The 20,716-nt window shown below is 67.7% G+C and overlaps 2 protein-coding genes across 2 annotated transcripts; one reads left to right on the forward strand and one right to left on the reverse strand.

The window, feature by feature from the left end:
• Positions 1-64: 64 nt before the first annotated feature.
• On the reverse strand, positions 65-20,679 carry BOP1 (BOP1 ribosomal biogenesis factor). The gene is made up of 16 exons (XM_045860845.1): positions 20,547-20,679; positions 18,835-19,026; positions 12,758-12,844; positions 2,831-2,985; positions 2,637-2,754; positions 2,459-2,560; positions 2,179-2,391; positions 1,925-2,086; positions 1,770-1,850; positions 1,621-1,690; positions 1,403-1,535; positions 1,133-1,313; positions 770-1,058; positions 553-637; positions 371-478; positions 65-285 (listed from the first exon to the last, which is right to left on the reverse strand). Exons 1-16 carry the CDS (start codon positions 20,628-20,630, stop codon positions 132-134), a joined length of 2,214 nt encoding a protein of 737 aa, XP_045716801.1. The 5' UTR covers positions 20,631-20,679; the 3' UTR covers positions 65-131.
• On the forward strand, positions 4,467-6,255 carry SCX (scleraxis bHLH transcription factor). Its single transcript, XM_045860953.1, has 2 exons — positions 4,467-5,150; positions 5,935-6,255. Exons 1-2 carry the CDS (start codon positions 4,605-4,607, stop codon positions 5,971-5,973), a joined length of 585 nt encoding a protein of 194 aa, XP_045716909.1. The 5' UTR covers positions 4,467-4,604; the 3' UTR covers positions 5,974-6,255.
• Positions 20,680-20,716: the final 37 nt, after the last annotated feature.

Genomic DNA, 20,716 nt, shown 5'->3' on the forward strand with positions numbered 1-20,716 from the left:
AGAGACCAAATGAAGTGTGGTGGGGGGAGCTCTCAAGAGCTCAAATTCAAGGTCACACTACCAGTCAGAGGAGAGAAACATCTCTATTGAGGGTCCTGAGCAGGTGCCCAGACCCAGGGCCACAAGGCTCCCTAGGTGAAGAGGCGGACTGTGCCGTCGGCCCCCGAGGAGAAGACCCACGGCTGGGTGGGGTGGAAGGCCACGTCCAGCACGCCCAGGTCGCGGGTCAGCGTGTGCCCCCTCAGCACCTTCACGGGCACCAGCAGCGGGTTCTGCAGGAGGTCGCTGTGGGGGAGGGAGTGGCTCAGACAGGCGTGCCCGCCCCTCAACCCCTCGGGGCAGGGGGCGGGCGGGTGGGCTGGGCACTCACTTGTACACCATCCCGTGGCAGACGATGACACTGCCGTCGTCGGAGCCGGACGCGAAGAGTGGGTACTGGGGGTGGAAGGCCACCGCCCGCAGGGCCTTCCTGTGGTGCCTGGGGAGGGGCCGGTTGAGAGGAGCAGCAAGGGAGGACCCCCACCCCCCCACTCCCACCTGCAGGGGCCTCACCTCAGCACTCTGTAGGGCTTGGTGGAGAGGTCCAGGTCGAACCACACCAGCTTGCTGTCGTAGCTGCCGCAGATGAGGTTGTCCCCTGGGAGCAGATGTGGTGGGACCTGGTGCCTGGGGGCTCCACCCAAGGGTGGGACCCGGTGCTGGGGGCTCCACCCAAGGGGTGAGTCCCCACAGCCCCCCCCGCCAGGGTGCATGGGCCCCTCGCCCTCACCTGCAGGGTGCACAGCCAGGCTGGACACCCACTTGCAGTTGGGCATCAGCTTCTTGGTGAGCTCCTGGCGCAGCAGGTGGTACAGGCGGACACTGCGCTGCGAGGCCACGAGCAGGATGGGCCGGACGGGGTGGAAGGCCACCCGCTGCACCTGTCCGTGGCTGCGGCGGAAGGGGCTCTGGCTGCGGCGGCGGCTCAGCTGGTGGATCAGCACCTGGGTGTGGCCCTGGGCGGCCAGCACCACGGCCATGTAGTCCCCACGCCCGTGCCAGGTCACCTGGGTCACCGGCTGCAGGAGGCGAGGGTGGCTGAGCGGGGCCCGTCCCCACCCCCACCGCACCGCCGGGCCCCACGCCCAGTCACCTTGCCGTGACAGACGCGCAGCCGCAGGCCCCCCGGGCGCTCCTCCTCGGAGGCTTCCAGCCAGCGGGCAGGCTGCAGGGCGGGCTCCTCGGGCGGGGTGAAGGCGCCCAGCAGCTGGTCTGTGCTGCCCACCGCCAGCCGGTCCCCCAGGGCCGGATTCAGCAACAGCACCGCGTCCTCCCTGCAGGCCAGAGCCAGATGCAGCCCCGCGGCCACGGCAGCCCCGCGGCCACGGCAGCCCCTGCCCCCACCGCCCAGCCTTGCACTCACACGGCCACGGCCACCAGACAGATGGTGGGGTGGGGGTTCCACGCGACACTCTTCACCGCGCCCCCCACGGGCACAGTCCTCATGCAGCGGGCAGTGGCCACCTCCCAGAACCGCACCGAGCCGTCGTCTGAGCCTGGACACGGCAGACAGGACCTCAGCACCTGCCCTCCCTCCCACCCAGGTTCGCGGCCTGGGGCTCCCCCCAACTTCAGGCCTACCTGAAGCCAGCCACTGGCCCCCCGGGGAGATGCTCAGGCAGCGGACGAGGTCGCTGTGGCCCCTGTAGACCTGCAGAGAAGGGGCAGTGAGGAGACGGACACCCAGGAGCGAGGGTGCCTCCTGCCCCCCCCCCCCCCCGCCTTCTTACCAAAGCCTGGCTCGTGGGGAAAGGCTGAAGGTCCCGAGGCCGAGGCAGTTTGGGGATGAGGTCTTCAGGGTCCACGTTCACCTGGGGCAGGAGATCATGTGGTCAGCCAGAACCCCTGCCACACACCCTGCCCAGGTGCGCCGCCCCCTGCATACCCGCATCTTCCGCTGCCGTGGACACAGGTAGAGGTCGAGGCAGCGCTCGAAGCGCTCGTGGATGAAGCGGCCGTAGGCGGGCACGGCCCGCAGGCTCGAGAACTTGCGTGGCAGGAAGTTGAGCTTCCGCTCCCCAGGCTCCTGCTGCTCCCACGCCTGACGCTGTGGACGTGGGGGTGAGCTGGGGGTGAGCCGGGGCTGACGTGGGCCAGGGGCAGGGGCCCAGGCCCTGACCCTGCGCAGGCCAGACCCACCTCCTCCTCGCTGGGCAGGTACTCAGGGGGCGGGTTGTAAGACTCCGAGTGGCCGGGCAGGGCCAGCTTGGGGGCAGGCACGTGCATCTTGTGGCGTCCTAGCACGGCACTGGGGTCCTCCTGGGCCCACAGGTCGTAGAAGCTGGGGGTGGGGTCGCGGGGCCGGCGAGGCCGGATCCAGCCCATCTTGATGGCGTGCACCATGCGGGAGACCTGCAGACGGACACACGTGGTCAGGGCGGGCGGGGTGAGGGCCGCACCCCGGGGGAGGGGCACCCACCTTCTCCTTCTCCACGAGGGACGGGATGAAACTGCGCTTGTCGGCAGGTCGGTTGGTCACAGGGTGGATCATGAGGTCCCCGCTGAAGAAGTCCACGGCCGGCTGGGGACACAAGCACAGGCCGTGGGCCAGGGCCCTGCAGCTGCCCCAGACGCCGGGGCCAGCCACTGCCACCTACCTCGTAGGGGTCGAAGCCCTCGTCCCCAAACTGGCCCCTCTGCAGCCGCCGCACCAGGGCCACCTGCTCGTCGGTCAGCCGCAGGTCGTGCCCTGTGGTCAGGTCCTGCACCGTGCGCCTGGGGGAGGGGCGTCAGAACCGGCCCCGGCCCCCCCAGCCCCCACCCCGCCCCCCGGCCCCGCCCCCAGGCGCACCAGTAGTCGGGGTCGTCCATCTTGTCCAGGAACTGGTCCAGCTCGTCCCGGGTCCGCACGGGCTTGTAGATGCGCCTGCCGTCCAGGTCGTAGCCCACGTGCGGGAAGTCGTCGTACCACTGCAGCGGCACGTTGCCCACCGTGTTCCGCACGTCCTGGCGGCGGACGGGGCGTCAGCACCGCACACCCACCGTGTGCACCCCCCCCACGGCCCCCAGAGACACACAGGCGGCGGAAGGGCGAGAACCAGGGGAAGGGCCTTGAGGCGGGGCCGGGCCCCCGACACGTGCCGGCCCGGGGTGTGACGTGGCGCGGCGACCGGGCGGCCCCCCTCCGGCCGCAGGAGCTCCGAGCCGCACCTCACATTTTCCACTGAAGTGGTGCCGACCCCGAGCACCGCCCCTCCCCCCGGATTCCCTGGCCGGGGCTCTGGAGCCACAGACAAGGGTGAGCTCATCGCGTGGGCTCCCTCCCCTGGCGGGGCCTTGCGCAAAAACGGGCAGCCACAGACGGGGAAGACCCCGCCAGCCCCTCCGAGGGGAGGCAGGAGCCACTGCATGCTGCCCCACAGGCATTCGAAGACCCCCCCCAGCCTCCCCATCCTGCCCCCCCCCCAAACGGGCAGAGTGGCCACATTCCTGGATACACATTCCTGGTCGAGGCCCCTGCCAGCCACCACCCTCCCTCCGCCCAGCCCAAGGACTGCTGCCCGGCGGCCGCTTCCTGCAACAGTAGCCACAGGGGGAGGGGCTCAGAGGAGCCTGCGCCCAGCTGGGAGCCCCAGGCCCCCTTGCAGCAGGACCCCCTGGGCTCTGGCCCTCCGCACCTGCCCACCCCGAGACCTGCAGACTCGAGTGCTCCCAGCGAGCGAGTCTGTGGGACCCGCCCACTGCTAGGCATGCCCTTCTCCCTGCATGGGGTGGGGGGGGCCCTCCAGTGTCCCCAAGTCTACATGGCTATTTCATACCTGGGCAGACCCTGGTGGGGAACCCAGTGGCAGGGGAGGGGCACGGAGAGGTTTCTCCAGAGCAGAGCAGAGCAGCAGCACGAGCCAGGAAGGCAGGGAGGGCTCCAGGCAGAGGGCAGGGCTTCTGCCGGCCCTGGAGGGTGCAGCCCGTGCCAGGTGGGGGCAGGTGCAAGACAGCCAGGCTGTGCCCCCGGGGAACCCCGGGTGTAAATGTGAGTGGGGTTTCCGGGGGGCACAGCCCCTCAGTGCTCCTCTGTGCACCGCCCCCCCCCGCGCCTGCCTGGCACAGAGGAACCAAGTGCACATGGAAGGGAGAGACAGACAGGGTGTGGCTAGGCGCCGAGGCCAGGGCAGCTGGGTGGACTTGGTCATGCCAGAGGAAAAGGCTGGGGTCATGGGTCCCATCTGACCCTCCTGCCTCCGCTGAGGGTTAGAGGAGGGGACGGCAGAGCCCCAGAACCAGCCGTAAGGGGGCTCCCGCTTCCCCCGCATCCCCCGGAGACGACGGGATGCTCCGGCCCCTCAGCGAGGCGGGAGAAGGCTGAGGGACGCAGGGCCCCTGCTCCGGCGGCCTCCAGGGGCTGGGAGGCGGGGAGGAGGGCGGGCCTGCGCGGGGGAGGGGCCGCCACTGCTATAAAGGCCCGGCCCGCAGCCCCCGCCGCAGCCCGGGACGCACACGTGCGCGCGGCGCACCGCCACCGTGGGCGCCCCAGACCCGCGCCTCCCCGGCCCGGGCGCCCGCCCCCGAGGCCCGGCGGCATGCGCTGCGCGCGGAGGAGCTGACGGCGGCCGGCCGAGTCCTTCGCCATGCTGCGCTCGGCGCCGCCTGGCCGCTACCTGTACCCCGAGGTGAGCCCGCTGTCGGAGGACGAGGACCGAGGCAGCGAAAGCTCGGGCTCCGACGAGAAGCCCTGCCGCGTACACGCGGCGCGCTGCGGCCTCCAGGGCGCCCGGAGGCGGGCCGGGGGCCGTCGGGCGGGGGGCGCCCCGGGCCCCGGGGGCCGGCCCGGCCGGGAGCCCCGGCAGAGGCACACGGCGAACGCGCGGGAGCGGGACCGCACCAACAGCGTGAACACCGCCTTCACCGCGCTGCGGACGCTCATCCCCACGGAGCCGGCCGACCGCAAGCTCTCCAAGATCGAGACGCTGCGCCTGGCCTCCAGCTACATCTCGCACCTGGGCAACGTGCTGCTGGTGGGCGAGGCCTGCGGCGACGGGCAGCCCTGCCACTCGGGGCCCGCCTTCTTCCACGCAGCCCGCGCCGGCAGCCCCCCGCCACCCCCAGCCCGAGACGGGGAGAACGCCCAGCCCAAGCAGATCTGCACCTTCTGCCTCAGCAACCAGAGAAAGTTGGTGAGTGTGGATGTGGGGCAGCCCCCCCCCCGCAGCACCTGCAACCCCAGGGCACAGCTCCCAGGGAGGGAGGGGTGAGGCTGCAAGGCTGGGCCTCCCCCCGGCACCCTCCAGAGCACAGGACCCAGGGGAACGAGAGAGCCTTGCCTAGAACTGGTGGGGATCGGAGAGAGGCCAGCAGGGCAGGCACCGACCTGGAACAGGACGGGGGCCAGAAGAGGGTGGGTTCAGGCAATCCTGGCCCCCACCCCCATAAGGGCAGCGAGGGGGCAGGACGACCCTGCAGGGCAGTCCGCCGGGCTGCAGCCCCCGCCCCGGCCTGAGGTTTGCCGGCACCTGCCGACCCTCCCCGGCCCGGCCCTGGGCTCAGGGCTGCACGCTCAGACGTGGCTGTGGGTCTGCCCTGGTGGGATGCTGGCAGGAGACTCGGGGGCTGGGGGCCGAGCCACGGGACAGCGGCCACTGTGGTTTGCAGCCCCCGCTGTGCTCGGTGGCACCGGAAAAGCGGGGTGAGTGCGGAGAAGCCGCGGCCCGGCTTCTCCCGATCCCCATTTCCTCTCCAGACAGCCCGCGCGAGCTCCTGGGGCCTGAACATCTGGGAAATTTAATTTTACAATTCCGGCTGCGCGGCAGCGTGTGCTCTCCTCCCCGGCGCCCGGGGAAGCGGGGTGAGCGTGGAAGGGGGTGCCTCCCTGGCCCGCCACCTGAGCCGGCATGGGGGAGCCCAGAGGGCGGGCTGGCGCCCGGTCCCTGCCCAGGCCCTGACACTGCCCTCCCTCCGCAGAGCAAGGACCGGGACAGGAAGACGGCGATTCGGAGCTAGAGGCGGATGCCGCTGGGCCACCCACGGACAGCCCCCATGGACCTGACTCGGGCACAGGCCCCCGCACAGGAGGGCGCCCCCCGGGCCCGGGCCGCCTCCGGCCTCGAGTGGGGTCGATGGACAGACAGGCGGCAGGCAGGACTCTGAGCTGGCCACAGCACTTGCCCAGGCCCACTGGAACTTTCCATGCTGGCTTCCTACCGGGGGTTTCTTCTGGTTACTGTGTGCTGGCATCTCGTGTCTGTGGTATGGTAATATAAAGCCTGGAAATTTTGTATAATTAAAAACAAAACAGTATCTTCCAAAGGTGGAAGCACACTGTCCGGACAAAGGGCCCAGAATCCGTTCTGAGCCCGTCCCCCACCCCAAGGGCTGGCTCTCTTCGAGCTGTGTCCCCCCTGGGCTGGATGCACCCCCGTTCTCAGGGGAGACCCCCACCCCCCAGGCCTCAAGGCAGAGCGAGGGGCCTTCTGCCTGGGAGCTGTGGCCTGGGGCCCGAGGAGACCAGCAAAGGGGCAGGAGGGCAGGACCGATGGACACAGACAGCCCCAGGGCCCCGCTCTCAGGACCTGCACGGCACCCAGGCAGCCCCCAACAGTGAGGCTGGCACTGCTCAGGGCTTTGTGCCAGACCTCGGGGCCTTGGCACTGCAGCCTGTGCCCGTGGAGCCCCCAAAATGGACTGGGAGGCAGCAAGGGGGACTGCCTGGCATGGGCCTGGAGGCAGCCACCTCCGTGCACCTGGGGGTGTGCCCTGCCAGGCCCCTCAGCATGTAGCCCCTCAGCACTGCCCACACTGGGAGGACCCCGGCCACCTACCACTGTGTCCACCCAACTCCCCCATCTGCTAATGAGGAGGGCAATCCAGGCCCCTCCCCAAGCCGAGCACAGCTGGCCCACCATTAAAGTCCTGCAGGTGACAATTACAGTTCAGTGGTGTGAGCTCCGCAGGCAGAGAGGGAGGATGGTGTGGCCCCGTGTGGGGCAGGGTGCAGAGCACCAGGTGCTGGCCCTGGGCCCTCTCCGCGCTCAGGCGGCCTCGGGCCCCGGTGGCGTGCCCTCCGAAGCCCCCAGGGAGCAGCCAGGTGCGGGGGCCCACGTGGGCGCCCCAGCAGGGCAGGGCCGAATGTGCCCCCCCCCCCCCGCGAGGACGGGCCCCAGGGAACTGCGGAGCAGGAAGCGGCCGTGTGATTTTGGAGGAAATTCTCAAAGCCAGAGCCATCACGGGCTGGAGGGGGCTGTGTCCAATCTGGTAGGAACACCACAGGATAGAAAGTCACGGCGGCAGGTCCACTCAGAGAAACCCAACTCCAAATTTCCTCTCCTTAATCCTGCAGGAGCTACAGCTGGTCCAGGGAGGGGAGGGGAGGGGAGGGCGAGCTGGTCACTGCAGAAGCCCCCCGCCTGCCCGAGGACCCGGGACCCAGGCGGGGCTCCAGGTCCAGCTGGGGACTGAGAGAGGCCCCCTTCCCCTCTAGGGACCCTGGGGCACTTTCAGGACCTGAGCCGGGGAGAGGCGCGGCCAGTCCAGTCCCCCCAGGCCCCCCGGCCCCTCCCGCCGCACCGGGCAGGCTGTGCGGAGGCTCCAGGGCCCACTGGCTGGGGGTGCACGTTGCCCTCACAAAACCCCCAAGACGACGGGCAGCCAGTGGCCACAGGGGAAGAGGGAGCAGACCCCGAGGAAGGCCCGAGAGAAGGACGTGCAGAGGGAGGGACCCTCCCCCGGAGCTGCTGGCAGGCGGAGGTGTGTGCAGGTGGGAAGTCGGCTCGGGGACGGGCCTCTGGGGCAGTCCCCAGGGCGCGGGGGCCAGGCTGTCCCAGGCAGTGCGCACGGGCCAAGCCCTTTGCCTCTGCGCCTGTGACTCCAGCAGCGGCTGCAGCTTGGCCGGCCACGGGCCGGGCAGGAGGCCCGGCTGCTCCCTGAGCTGCACCAGTAGCAGCGGCGGCGGCGAGGGCCTGGACCGCCAGCCAGCAGGGGAGGGGAGAGGGGGCAGGGAGGAGCACTCCGTCACCCTCCGCTGCTCCAGAAATTCAAACCAGACTGGGGGTGGCGGGGGCGGCCCCACGCAAGTCCACTCGGCTGCTCACAGCCGCTGGGCCGGGGGTGGCAGGTGCTCCCCGCCCACCCCAGCCCTGCTCCCCCCCCTCAAGCCGGCCCTGGGACAAAGGCCCCAGGCTCTCTGTGCTGTGCCCCACAGGCATCTGGCAAGGAGGGGGCCAGCCTGCACTAGGGCCAGCAGCCACCGCCGTGGGCCAAGCTGGGCTGGAAACACTCCGATCAGCCCCGGCTGTCAGCTCCCTGTCCCCGGCCGGGGAACGAGCTGCCGGCGGCACCACATGATTCATCACCGGGCCGCCCGCGCCCGCAGGCCAGCAGCCCCCGCCCTGCTCAGCACCTGTGGCTGCCAGGAAGCACATGTGACCCCACGGGGTGAGCGCCGCCAGCCCCTCTGGGTCAGGCGCTGTGCTGGGAGCCCTGGCTGAGGGCACAGACGGCCCGGCCCCGCTCCCCGGGGCTGCCCTGCCCCGGGGCCAGGCCGGGGAGCAGGCCGGCAGGGTCCCCACCCCAACTGGCCGGAGGAGGCGGCCACTAGCGGAGGCGCGGCTGGGCCGCGACGGCTCCACTGGATGAGCCCGCCCCTCCCCCTCCCCAAAGTGGCTGCAGCTGTCAGGCCCGCAGATTGGAACTGCAGGTACGGCCTGGCCCGCTGCCACCTCCCTCCCTGTCTGTCTGCGAGGGAGGAAGCCGGCCCACCTCTGGAATCCTTCACTCGCTCCTCGTTCCCTCTCCACCTGTCCCCCGGGAGCGCGGGGTCAGCCGCCCTCGCTCAGCTCCCTCTCTCCCCGTGCCCCTCTCCGATTACAATGCCGGCAGTGTTCGCTGCTCCCCAGCACGAAGCTCCCGCCTGTCTCGGGGCGCCCGGCCTTCCTGCACCTCCGTCCCTCCCGGCTCCTCCTCGGGGCCTGCCCCCCACCCCGCGAGCCAGTGCCCTGGCCCACCTGCTGCAGCTGGACCCACAGAAGGTTCCAGCAGGACGAGTCCTGGCTGTTAGACCGGAGGGGAGAAAGCCAGGTCCTAACCCAAAGGCCCAGGACAGCGGAGCCCCCGCCCCCACCACCACGGTGGACGGGTCAGAAGCGGAGAGCCCACTGGCTGCAGCCAGTGGGGCCCAGGTGTCCCAGGTGGGGAACTCAGAGCACCCTCCCCAAACACCTCCGCGGGCACGCCCCATCATTTGCCGACTCAGGTAGCAGAGCAGCTCCGCTGAGACCAGCCCAGACGCCCCCAGCTCCTCCTGTCTGCCCCTAACAAAGGCCACGCTGGCTGACCAGCCCCCCCCCCCGAGCTTGTGGGCGCAGGGCCCCTCCAAGCTCACTGCTGGGCCCCCTACCAGCACCTGCAGGGCTATGGGGGGAGAAGGCACAGAGGCCACCCCTGCCCCCAGGCCCTCAGATACCGGAGACCCGACCCACCTGCCCATCCCCTGGGGCTGAGCGGGCTCCATGGGAGTTCCCAGGTGGGTGTGGGTCCAGGGCCCCTGGCCGGGTGGCAAAGGCTGCTCTGAGCCACACTAACCGGAGACAGAGCTGCTGCCTCAGGCGGGGCCTGGGGCCTGGGAGCTCGGCGCCAGCCCCCAGGCCCCGCCGTCTCCTTCGGGCCTCAACCTCGGCCCGAGCCCCGGGCGCCCAGGCGGCCCTCCTCTGCACGCAGGGCCCCTGCCCGCCGGCCCGCGGAGCCCGGCTCCCAGTGTCACAGCCCCAGCCCCAGGGCGCACCTTCCCCTCCTAGGAGGCTCCTGCTCAGCACCCTCCCACCCACCTGCCAGGGCTCCCGCTGCCACGGAAAGGGGCTCACAGCAGGCGGGGGCTCTGAAGCCCACCCCCGCCCGCAGCTGCTGCACAGGCCGGGCCCAAGGCCCTGCTGGGCCCCGGAATGCTCACTGCGCACCTCCCCAGGAGCAAGGGCCTCCACCCCTGCTCCCTCCTCACTGACCCCCCCAGGGGGACTCTCCTCTCCCACCAGGTGGCTCCTGGGGAGCCCTACACAAGACGGCCCCCCCAGCACCCTGCTCAGAGCTGGAGCCAGGCACAGGCGCCGGGGCGCCTGCAGCCACAGCCATCACGTCCCTCAGCCCTCGTGGGTGCCACCTGTGAGGCCGCGGCTCAGCTCTGCAGGCCAGCGCCCCCCCCCCACCCCCCAGGAGAGGCAGGGCCCAGACCCGGGTCCTGGCCAGCGGCCCCACTCGGAGGCTGGCGGCGGGGGCGGAAGGCCGCCAGGGAGGCAGAGGCGTGGGGCGGCCTGTGAGGCCGAGACACCAGCAGGCTCAGCGACGGGCGGGCGTCCCCACAAACAGCTCAGAAACCTGAGCCAACCGGCCCGGCTGCCAGCAGCGACGCAAGCGCTCAGAGTGCGCGCGCGGCTGGGGGGGCGGGGGGCAGGCGCCCCGGGAGGAGCGGGAGGCCGCCAGCGCTGGAGGCAGCTGCCGGTTCAGTAGCTGGGAGAAGCCATTAACGGCGCTTGGCGGGAGAGCAGAGGGGATCGTGGGCTCGGGATGCAGACAGGCCCGCTGTCCCCGTGGGACCCGCGCAACCGCAGAGACGAGGGGCCGAGGGCCCGCCGGGCTTCGGCCCCGCCCCCACCCCGGCCCGGGGGCGACCGGGGGGTGTGGCCAGGGCTCCTCCCAGCCTCTCGGACCGGAGTTCACCGTGGCCCTGACCCCTCGCCCTGACCATGCTTCCTAGACACACAGCCGCAAGCCTGCGGGGGGCCTCCCCCGCCCACTGTGGGCCTCAGTTTCTCCAGCGGCTGAAACAAAGAGGGGCAGCTGCCGCGAAGGCCGCCAGCCCCCTCCCCAGCCCCTCCTCCCCCACCCCGTCCTGGCGGCTGGATGAGATCACGTCTGTGAGGTGCCGTGGAGCGGGGCAGGGGGACACGGGGGGGCGGGGCGGACGCCGCTCGCAGGCTCCTCAAGGCTCCCGCGTGCACGCACGCGGGCAGGGCCCTGCCTGGCCTAGCGGCGGGTCGGGGGCTTCCCCCAGAGCAGCTCGGAACGGAACAAACTCGGGAGGAGGATGGAGGGCGAGCACAGGGGCACCGGGTCTCCTGGGAAGGCGCTGGCCCCGCCCCCGCTGCCCGCAGAGGCCCAATGCCCCAGCAGCCCCCCCACACACCCCCAGCCTGGGCCTCAGGTCTGCACCCAGGGTGGGGGCTGGGCGGCAGGGGGTCCCCTACCCCAGGAGCACACACCTGCCAGGACCCCCGCCTGCTGCCGAGCGGGGTCCTGGGGCCCGAGGCCCCCGGCACGGACACTGAGGCTGACACCAGGGCTGGGCCCATGCGAGCAGCGTGCCCAGCCCCAGGCCCCAGCCGGCCAGGCACAGCCTTGGGGGACGCCGGGCTCTGCACCCCCACTCTCTGGGCCCCCTCAGCCAAAGCCCACCTCACTTTGCTGGGATCCACAGACCCAGCCACCACCTCAAGGTGGGAGACAGGAGCCCCTGGGCACCCAGGAGCCCCGGGCTGGGGGCGGGGGCGGGGCAGGAGGCGCGCAGGCCCCGAAAGCTGGGCTCTGCCGCCCCCTCCAGCCGCGGCCTGGCCGTGCTGGCAGCAGAGGGGCAGGCGCGGCGGCTCCTCCTGTCACTCAGCCCACATATGGGATAGTCATCGCGGAGGAAGCGCCCGCAGCCCCCGCAGTGGCTCCGGGACAGGAGCAACCCCCCCAGGTGGAAGGCCCCTCCCCCGGCCTGCACTCCATTTACAATCATCATCGATTTCTCAAAATACCAAATACAAAAAAGTGGCCGACAGGATGTGGCTGCCGACAGCCAGAGCCCCGGGGAGGGAGACAGGCAGGGAGCCGCGCTGCACAGCCCCCCTTTGCCGAGAGCGCCCGCTGCTCCGGCCAGGAAACCAATTTATTTTGTTTTGTCTCTGTTCTCTGAACGCACAGAGACCGGATCGGGCCGGCGGCCAAGGCTCCTGCAGCCGCTGCCAGCAGAGCCTAGGATGGGGGTGGAAGCGAGCAGGGGGGCCACCCTCCCCGGGCCTGGCCGCCCCTGACAGGCGGCAGGAAGCGCTCCTGAGGCCAAGGGCCTGGTCCCCCAGCCCCCAGGCCACACCTGCCCCAGAGCCGCCAGGGAGGGGAGAGGCCAGCCGGCACCAGGGCCACCGCCGGGGCTCGGGGCTCCCGAGTCGCAGCAGGCAGCAGACTCGGCGCCCGCCCGCCCGCCCGCCAGGACCTCCGGATGCCAGACTGCACACCCCTGGCCCAGCAGCATGCCGTTCCCACCTTCCCCTTCAGAACGTGAACGTGGGGGGACACCCAGACTCAGGGGCCCCATCGGCCTGTGCCTCCGGGACGCAGGGCAGAGCACCCGGCCACTGGTCTTCCGCAGGACGCCGACAGAGTGGCTGCACCCGCCACCCGCCGGGGACGGCACCCAGGCTCTCACTCAGGGAGCCCACACAGGCCCGCTGGTGTGGGGAGCCACCTCCAGTGCCCACCTGGAGCGTGAGCACAGCCCCCATGGAGTGCCCGAGGACCCCAGAGCACCAGCCACCCCACAGGGCCGAGCCGTGAGCACGGGACACTGCACGGCACCCCCCCGCCCCGCTCTGGGCGATCACACACGCACACACACGCACACACACGCACACTGCTGCAGTCACGAGTCCCAGACCCCGAAATCACTCTTCCAGACCAGGAGTGGGGCTGAGGGCCAGGACGCCCACTCAGGCCGCGCTGGGGGCTGACTCCCCTCTGCCCCGGGCAGAGCCCGCCCTACCTCCTCGTCGGAACTGTCTTCTGCGTACTCGCCGTCCTCGCCCCGCGCTCTCGAGACCTCTGTCCTCCCGGAGGGGGTCGTGCTGGCCTGCGGAGGGAGATGGGAAAGTGCTTACGCCGGGACACCAGCATCCTCCGACCCTGGGCAGGTCCCAGGCCCCTCCTGGGCGGCAGGGGTGTGGGAAGGACACGCCGTCCCTCCTGCTGACTCTCAGGCCGAGGTGCGGGCTGCCCCCAACCTCTGAGAAGCTCCAGTGTGGCCTCAGGACAAGACCTGGGACCCCAGGTCTAAATGGGCTTCTTGGTTGTGGGGGACATGCACCTCAGGGTCTCCTGTCCAGGGCCAAGCCCATCAGTGTCCCTGCGCCGGGAGGGGACCTCAGGCAGGGACTGGCACCAGAGGCAGACTGGGAAGGGTGCCGCCAGCGACAGGCCGTCAGCAGCGCCCGCACCCCTGAATGAGAAAACTGGCTGTGGGGACCCCGGCCCAACAGCTCCACAACCAGCCCCCCCCCGCCCCAGGGCCCCGCACCAGCCCAGGCCCAAGGGACAAGGCGAGGGCCAGGCCGTCTACCTGGGGAAGCCCCGTGGGCCCGGTCAGGCACGGTCAGAGGGGCCAGAGCTGGCCCACTCTCAGGGCAAGACCCTCTGCCGAAGCCTAGCTGAGAGTCACCTCCCACCCAGCTGGCCGAGGGCACCCAGACCCTCAGAAGGCTGTGGCAGGCCCCGCCCACCACACCCCTGGCCCCAGGCTGACCCATCCACCAGGTCAGTGAGTGGGTGTTTCTGAGCATTCACACCTCAACCTGGAAAACAGATTCCAGCCGCAGGGTGGGGGGGATCGGGTGCACCGGAACCGGGGTGATGGGGAAAACAGCCCACTGCTCACCCCTGGGGGCAGTAAAGTGCTCCAAGCAGGAACCCCCAGCACAGCACCGCCCCCGGCCCAGAGCCCACCCCTGCCCCCGCCCCCGCCCCGGCAGGAGCCAAAGGCCCGCGAGGCGGCTCTTCCTCCGGCCTGTTTTTCCCCTCAGTGTGAGGAGGGTGGGAGACTGAGTTTTTTTCCAGGCCCAGAGCAAGGCAGGATTCGGTTTCCCTGTCTCCCCTGCCCCTGCTCCCGGGGCCCCACCCGCTCCGAGTGGGTCAGCACCGGCCTGGCGGGCATGGGGCGCGGGTGGGGGGCACCGAGGGTGAACCCCAGCTCCTGCCACCCTTGCTCCCGCTGCCACCAGCAGGCACGCCTGCCCCAGGCCCTGAGCCAGGCCGTCTGTGAGTCTGGACGAGCACCCAGTGGGGTACCACTCACAGCGGCCCACAGCGCCAGCCGCCGGACCCCCTCCAGGTGCAGCCCAGTCCCGCACCACCTGTGCCACAGGCACGGCCGTGGGGTCCTGGCAGGAAGCAGCAGACGTGCGCCTCCCACAGGCATTCCCTGCGCGGCCCTCCCGGGGCACCGCACCCTCCCGCGACCCGGCACTGTAGGGAACATGGCAGCCGCCAGGGGGCAGCAGCGCGGCGCCGGCGCCCCGACCAGCTGGGGAACCAGCCGGCCTGCGACTCGGCCCTCCCAAGTCTGGGGACACTCGGGTGGTTCAGAAACAAGACCACCGAGGCGTCCAACAGAAAAGGTGCCAGCACAGACACGAAGGTCCCCACCGCCCCAGCCCCGCCGCCAGCACCCGAGACTCCGTGACTCCGTGCGGACACGAGGCCGAGAGGGTTCAGGCCCCGCCCCCAAGCCCGCCCCCGTGAGCTGCTCAGGGGCGGCAGGCAGGCCCCAAGGGGAGCGGGGCTCCGCGGGCAGCCGTCCCAGGTCCCAGGGGCGGAGGAGGGGCTGTGGGTGGAGAGGCCCAGACACGGCAGGGTCCCCACGCAGCACGCCCCAGGTCTGCAGGCGCACAGGCAGGACTCCTTCAAGTTTCTAAAAGTGCCACCCACTGGGCTAAAACGTAACTATGTCTCTCTTGATTGTGGCAAGCAAAATGAACTCATGAAAATGGGAACTTTTTCACCAAAGGTTAAAAAACAAGATAAAAACGGACCCAGGGAAACAGAAAGGACAAACCGAAGGCGACGAGCAGGAAAGACAGACACGAAGGAGGAGGAGAGGGAAGAAACGGCTCCAGGCAGGGGCCCGCCCGTGTGAGCAGGGAAGGCGCCCGCACCAGGCAGCCCTCCGCTGTGGGGGTGGGGGGCCTGCTGGGCCCCGAAGCAGGTGATCAGCAGGGGGCGAGCCAAGGGGGACAAGGGGGCGTGGGGGTGGGGGGCCTCCTCTGGGGACCAGGTGCAGCCAGCTGGCAGCGGGCTCCCGGCAGCAGCAAGCTCACAGACGCGCTGTCGACAGCACGAGGGGCAGGGCTGGAGACAGCAGCCAGGAGACTGGTGAGTGGCCTGGCAGACAGGGACCCAGGTCAAGACGGTGGCAAAGGACGGGGACAGGGCTGTCAGCTCTGAGGGGGCCAGGGACAGGAGGGGTGCTCAGAGTGGGGCGCACACAAGGCGAGGCCACTGCCCCTCCATACACAGCAAAGCAACAGGCCCCGGTCTGCCGAGAGCGGCGGCCCCCCGGGGGGGGTGGGGAAGCGCCAGCCCCGGCCCACCCTGCCAGGCCGTGTCCCCACTGCCACCGACATGCAGCCCCAGCGCACCTCGCTGGTCCTCACCCGAGCGCCTCCTGTCACCGGCCAGGTGAGCGAGCTCAGAGGCCTCACGTCAGGATAACCTGCGTTCCCCGACCGCTCGCTCAGGGAGGACTCGGGCTGCGGGGCAGCCACGCAGCTGCTCCCACCCAGGACAAGAGGGAAGGAGCTTCGGCCGGACAGTGAACCGAGTCTGAGGGGAAGGGGTGTTAAAAGGGAGTTCTGGAGAAGGATGGACAGGAATGGAGATGACCACACCTTCCCCTCAGCCTTGAGCTACAGCCCGGAGGACGCAGGGGGCAGGGCAGGGGGCACGTCAGCAGGGGGCTGCCCCACCCTGGCAGGTGGGCCCCGGGGGACGGGCTCACTGGCAGAATGTCACAGAGCTGAGTGGCAGCTGGGAGCACACAGCGGAAGAGGCAGCACGGGCCTGCTGCATGGAGGCCGCGGGCAGCCTGGAGGAGACCGGCTGGAGAGGGAGGCAGCGGGAGACAGGGAGGGGCCAGGCTGCCTGCTCTCCTCCCTGAGGTCTTCACCCCCTGCAGTGGGTCCCCAAGCAGACAGACGCCACTCTCGCTTGCAAAGTAGCTCACCTGAGACCCCTGGTTTTCTGCAGCGCCAGGCAGCGGCCGTGGCCACAGTCAGGGGCTGCAGAGCCTCAGGGGCTACAGTGGAGAGGGGCCTTTGCAGGTGCAGCACCTGGGGTGCTCCCTGATGGCACAGGTTCCCAGCGCTTATGGTGATGGGAAGGGGGCGTTGCATTGAGGACCCACCACAAGTGTGACGGGTGACAATCCACCAGCTGTGGCATGGAAAGGTGGGCCAGCAGACCCCCAAGAGGGCCCTGACCTCCCCCAACGAGGCAGCAGGGTCCCAGCATGCAAGCAGCCCTCGACTGGCTCCAGGGAGTCAGGAACGGCCACCGGGGGCCGTGGACCAGCGCACAATGGGCTGTCGTGGGGCCACTCACAGGGGACAGGTGGACGGGCAGGAAGCACTGACCGGCCTGCTGGCTCCGTCTCCACCCCTGGGGCTGTGCGATGGGGACAGGACGCAGGCGCCCAAGGAGGGGTGTGAGCAGATGTTTAGGGGACTGCCCAGCTCAGCCCGGAGGTGGCTGCAGATGGCACCTGAGGAGCAGGTGGGGACAAGGAGCGAAGGGGCTTTCCGCTGAGGAGCTGAGAGCACCGGCCCTTCAGCTCACTGTCGTGGCCTAGAGACACGGAAACCCAGTCCCGAAGACCGTGCTTTGAGACAGAAACACCTCCCGCAGGGAGGGCTATACCCTCAGCTGCAGCACGAAAAAGCCAGAGACACGACGTCAGGTGCTCCTGTCCAGGTTGGCCCTTGGGGCCTGGGCATGACACAGGAGGAGGATCCTGCTGGCAGCAGCCAAGGCACCGCACCCCCAGTGCCGCACCAGCCCAGTGCAAAGGGCAGGGCAGGGCGGAGGTCCCGGAGCAGCCACGCTGCCCACTGCCACGGGCAGCCTCACCCAAAGGGAATGCCTCCACTCCAGGGGCCTCCCACTGAGAGCGCAGAGGTCACTCCACCGTCTGAAGCAGACGGGGCAGGTCCTCTCCCCTGGGCCACAGACTCGGTCCCGCTGACCCAGGATGGCAGTACTGCAGACAGCAGCCAGCGACACAGGTGCAGGGACCTGAGCGAGAGCCCAGGTGGACGTGGACGTCCACGTGCCCAGTGGCTCGGAGGGGACAGGCAGGGGCACGCCTGGAGCCAGTGCCCCTTCCGCGCCTGCACACATTACCTGGTTCATGAAGTTTAAATAAAAAATCACTTTTACTAAACAGTTTTGATTTTTAAAAATTATTATGAATACCTTGTTTATGCAAAAGGATAAAAGTTTAACTGCTTAGCTCTGGCTGATGCGGCTCAGTGGATTGAATGCAGGCCTGCAAACCAAAGGGTAATGGGTTCCATTCCCCGTCAGGGCACAGGCCTGGATTGTGGGCCAGGTCCCCAGCAGGGGGCGTGTGAGAGGCAACCACACATTGATGTTTCTCTCCCTCTCTCCTTTCCTTCCCCCTCTCTAAATATAAATAAACAAAATCTTTTTTAAAAAGTGAAATACTAGCTCTGGCTGGTGTAGCTCAGTGGATTGAGCGCAGGCTGCGAACCAAAGCATCGCAGGTTTGATTCCCAGCCAGGATACATGCCTGGGTTGCAGGCCACAGCCCCCAGCAACCGCACATTGATGTTTCTCTCTCTCTCTCTCCCCCTCCCTTCCCTCTATAAAAATAAATAAATAAAATCTTTAAAATTTTTTTTTAAAGTGAAATAATTAAATGTACGGATCCTTGATTTTTAAAGGGGGAAGGTGCTTCAACTATTCACTGTGGCCACCAACTGGAACGAGTGCAGTGAGTGGGAACTTCCACTCTTTACTGAGCACTGCTGATGGAAGATTCATTGCCTTTTCTGTCAAGGACCGTATGTTCTGTAACTTTAAAAAGTCGGAAAGAGAAAGGAGGACAGGCGCCCACAGCCCTCCGGGCCCCGGCCAGCCGAGCTCGGGCACCGCCCCTCTGGGCACGCCGCACCGCCGCTGAAGCCTGAGCGGCGACCGGGCTAGGCTGGTTTCAGGTTTCTTCCTCCTAAGGAAACAGACCACACCAGCGTGGCTCTCTGACTTGCACTGCGGGAGTGGACTGCTCTACACGTCAAGGTCTTAACTTCCAGGGTAGAAGCCAGTACAAATACGTATAAACTTGTCTCTAGAACGTTCTAACAAACAAACGTCATATTTCTGTTGAACTAAGCTTTTCTCTCCTTCTAACCCAGATAACAGCAGGGTGCACCCTTTCCCAGCACCACAGAACAGGTGGCTCTTGGGGTCCTGTGGGGTGACTTGGCTCCCTCGTGTGTCCCCCGGCAGTGCCTTGCCCACGAGGGGCCCCACCTCGGGATTTGCCCCTAAGAAACCCAGCCTATGACTGAGTCTAGTAACACGGGCTGAGTCCCCTGGAGAGCACTCCACCTTCAAACAGGTGTTCTGCCTAGTCCCAGATGTGCCCTAGGTGCACTGGAGGAAGAACAAAGGCCTGTGGGTTCCTAGAAAAACTTGGGCTCTGGCTGGTATAGCTCAGTGGATTGAGTGCTGGGCTGCAAACTAAAGGGTCGCCAGTTCAATTCCCAGTTAGGACACAGGCCTGGGTTTCAGGCCAGGTCCCCAGTAGGGGGCGCGTGAGAAGCAACCACACATTGATGTTTCTCTCCTTCTTTCTTTCTCCCTCCCCCCCCCATAAATAAATAAATAAAAATTATTAGAGAAAGAAAAGAAGAGACGAGAACAAGAACAACTTGGAGATGGCAGTGCAGGGCGCCCCTCCCCAGAGAGCCCAAGGCCTGGCGGGCCTGTTCTTTCCTGGCCAAATCCACTGAGACAGGGGAGCCCATGCGGGTTCTCTCAGTCACCCACCTGCTGCCCAGTGGTCTTCTCTGTCCCACCATGGCCCTCGCCACTGCTGGGCCCATCCTGTCCCTCAGCGGAGTCCTCACTGCTGTCACTGCCAGAATCTTCCAGGCCTGAGAATACACTCTCCTCACTGTCGGAGAGGCCAGGATCGCTGCCATCCCCGAGGCTGGGAGCAGGGGCCCAGAGGAGGGAGGGCTGCAAGAAGGACACTGTTAATGACGGCAGACCCCACAGCCTGCCCACGAGCTGTGTGACCCGCCTCCACAGCCATAGCCCTCGGGTCCTAGCCCCCACCTCCAACACAACCAGCCACCCCCCCCACCCCCGCCCAGGCCTTCCTCACTGCCCACCTCCAACAGCCATATAACCACCTGCCCTTGGAAGGGACGTTTAAGTCCCAGCCTCTCAGAAGGGAAGGACTTTGAAGGACAATGTCCCCTCTTCAGCCCCCAGCTCCCATCGGCTCTCCACCCTCCCCATCCACCCTGTCATTCCAGGCCAGGCCAGGAGATGGGCTGGAGCCAGCAGAGGACCAGAGGCCCTAAGGAGTTTTTCCAACCTGAATAGTCCCTGTACTCAACCAGACTGGGACAGGCAGGGGGTGCGAACTCTGAGTGACAAAAATGAAGCTCAGCTGAAAATGAGATTACGCACTCAGCCCCTGGTGGAGCAGGAGTGGAGCTTTCCTGAGCAGACACCTTCTCACCCCAGCTCCACAGCGAGCAGGGCCTGCCACTGCCCTTACATGTGGAACCAGAACTTGTGGACATTCGGGAAGCATCTCAGTGCAGAATCCTAGATTTCACGGCTAACTGGCTGACCTGCACTTAAAACAGTTATTCCGTAACACTCAACTCAGTCTTCATAGAAACAGCTCTAATAATAGCATGCTCACTCAAGCTGTTTGTCTCCAATATTGGTTAGCTACACAATTGCAGGAACAAGTAAAAATGGCATCAATGGTTTGGTACAAGCAGAGCCAAACGGCGCATGGAGCCAAGCCTGGTGCCCGGAGCTGCCTGACCGCGGGGCGGGGGGCAGGAGGGAGGACTTGTCACAGAGTGAAGGGCAGTCTGGCAATCCAGCTAACTGGAGTCAGCTAAGAGGCTCCACTGCCCAAGCTTCGTATGACCCAGATTTGATGACACCCCCAACCGAGCTGGGGTTCAGCTGGACAGCATTAGTCACTGTGAGTCCAGTTAAAACTGTGTCCATGCGACGGTCACTGGATTCTATTCAGGTCCTCTTATTCTCACAGCCTCTCTCTCTCTCTCTTTTTTACAATGTATCTAACATACAAGCAGCGTATAAATATGATGTGCGTATTTACTGCGGATGTAAGCTAAAGTCTTTGTAATGGTGGGGGCATCATTCAAAGGGTTTGAGAGGCTGCTGCACGGGGGCCAGCTCCGGTTCCTATCTCTCCGTTACTCAGACATCTTTCCGTCCACAGCCCCGCCCCTCCCACTCCAGCCACCCTTTGCGCTAGAGGTGCTCTCTGCCTAGGACACCCCGCAGGGCCATCTCCAGCACAAGACAGACAACTGGCTCTTGTGCCCATTCCCAGGCCCACCCCGTGCTCGGCCGGCTCGCCGAGGGTCTGCGGCCAGCACCCAGATCTCGGCCCCACACCTTCGGTAACCACGTGCGGCCCGCGCTGCGGCCCCCGGCCTCGCCGCCCACTCCCGTTCCCGTCCCGCGCAGCCCGCTGTCACCTCCTTCGGCTCCGTCTCCTCCTCCTGCGGCCGCTTCCTGGGGCACGCTCCCGCCGCCGCCGCCGCGCACCTAGAACCCACCATGCTTCCCGGCCGACTCGCACCGACACTTCCGGCAGCGACTTGGTCGCGTGGGCCTGAGGGCGGGGCCCGCGGGGTCAGAGGGCGCG

The sequence above is a fragment of the Phyllostomus hastatus genome, unplaced genomic scaffold (genome assembly GCF_019186645.2).
Source record: "Phyllostomus hastatus isolate PE091 unplaced genomic scaffold, TTU_PhHast_1.1 phas_scaffold_21, whole genome shotgun sequence".
NCBI classification, from domain to species: domain Eukaryota; kingdom Metazoa; phylum Chordata; class Mammalia; order Chiroptera; family Phyllostomidae; genus Phyllostomus; species Phyllostomus hastatus.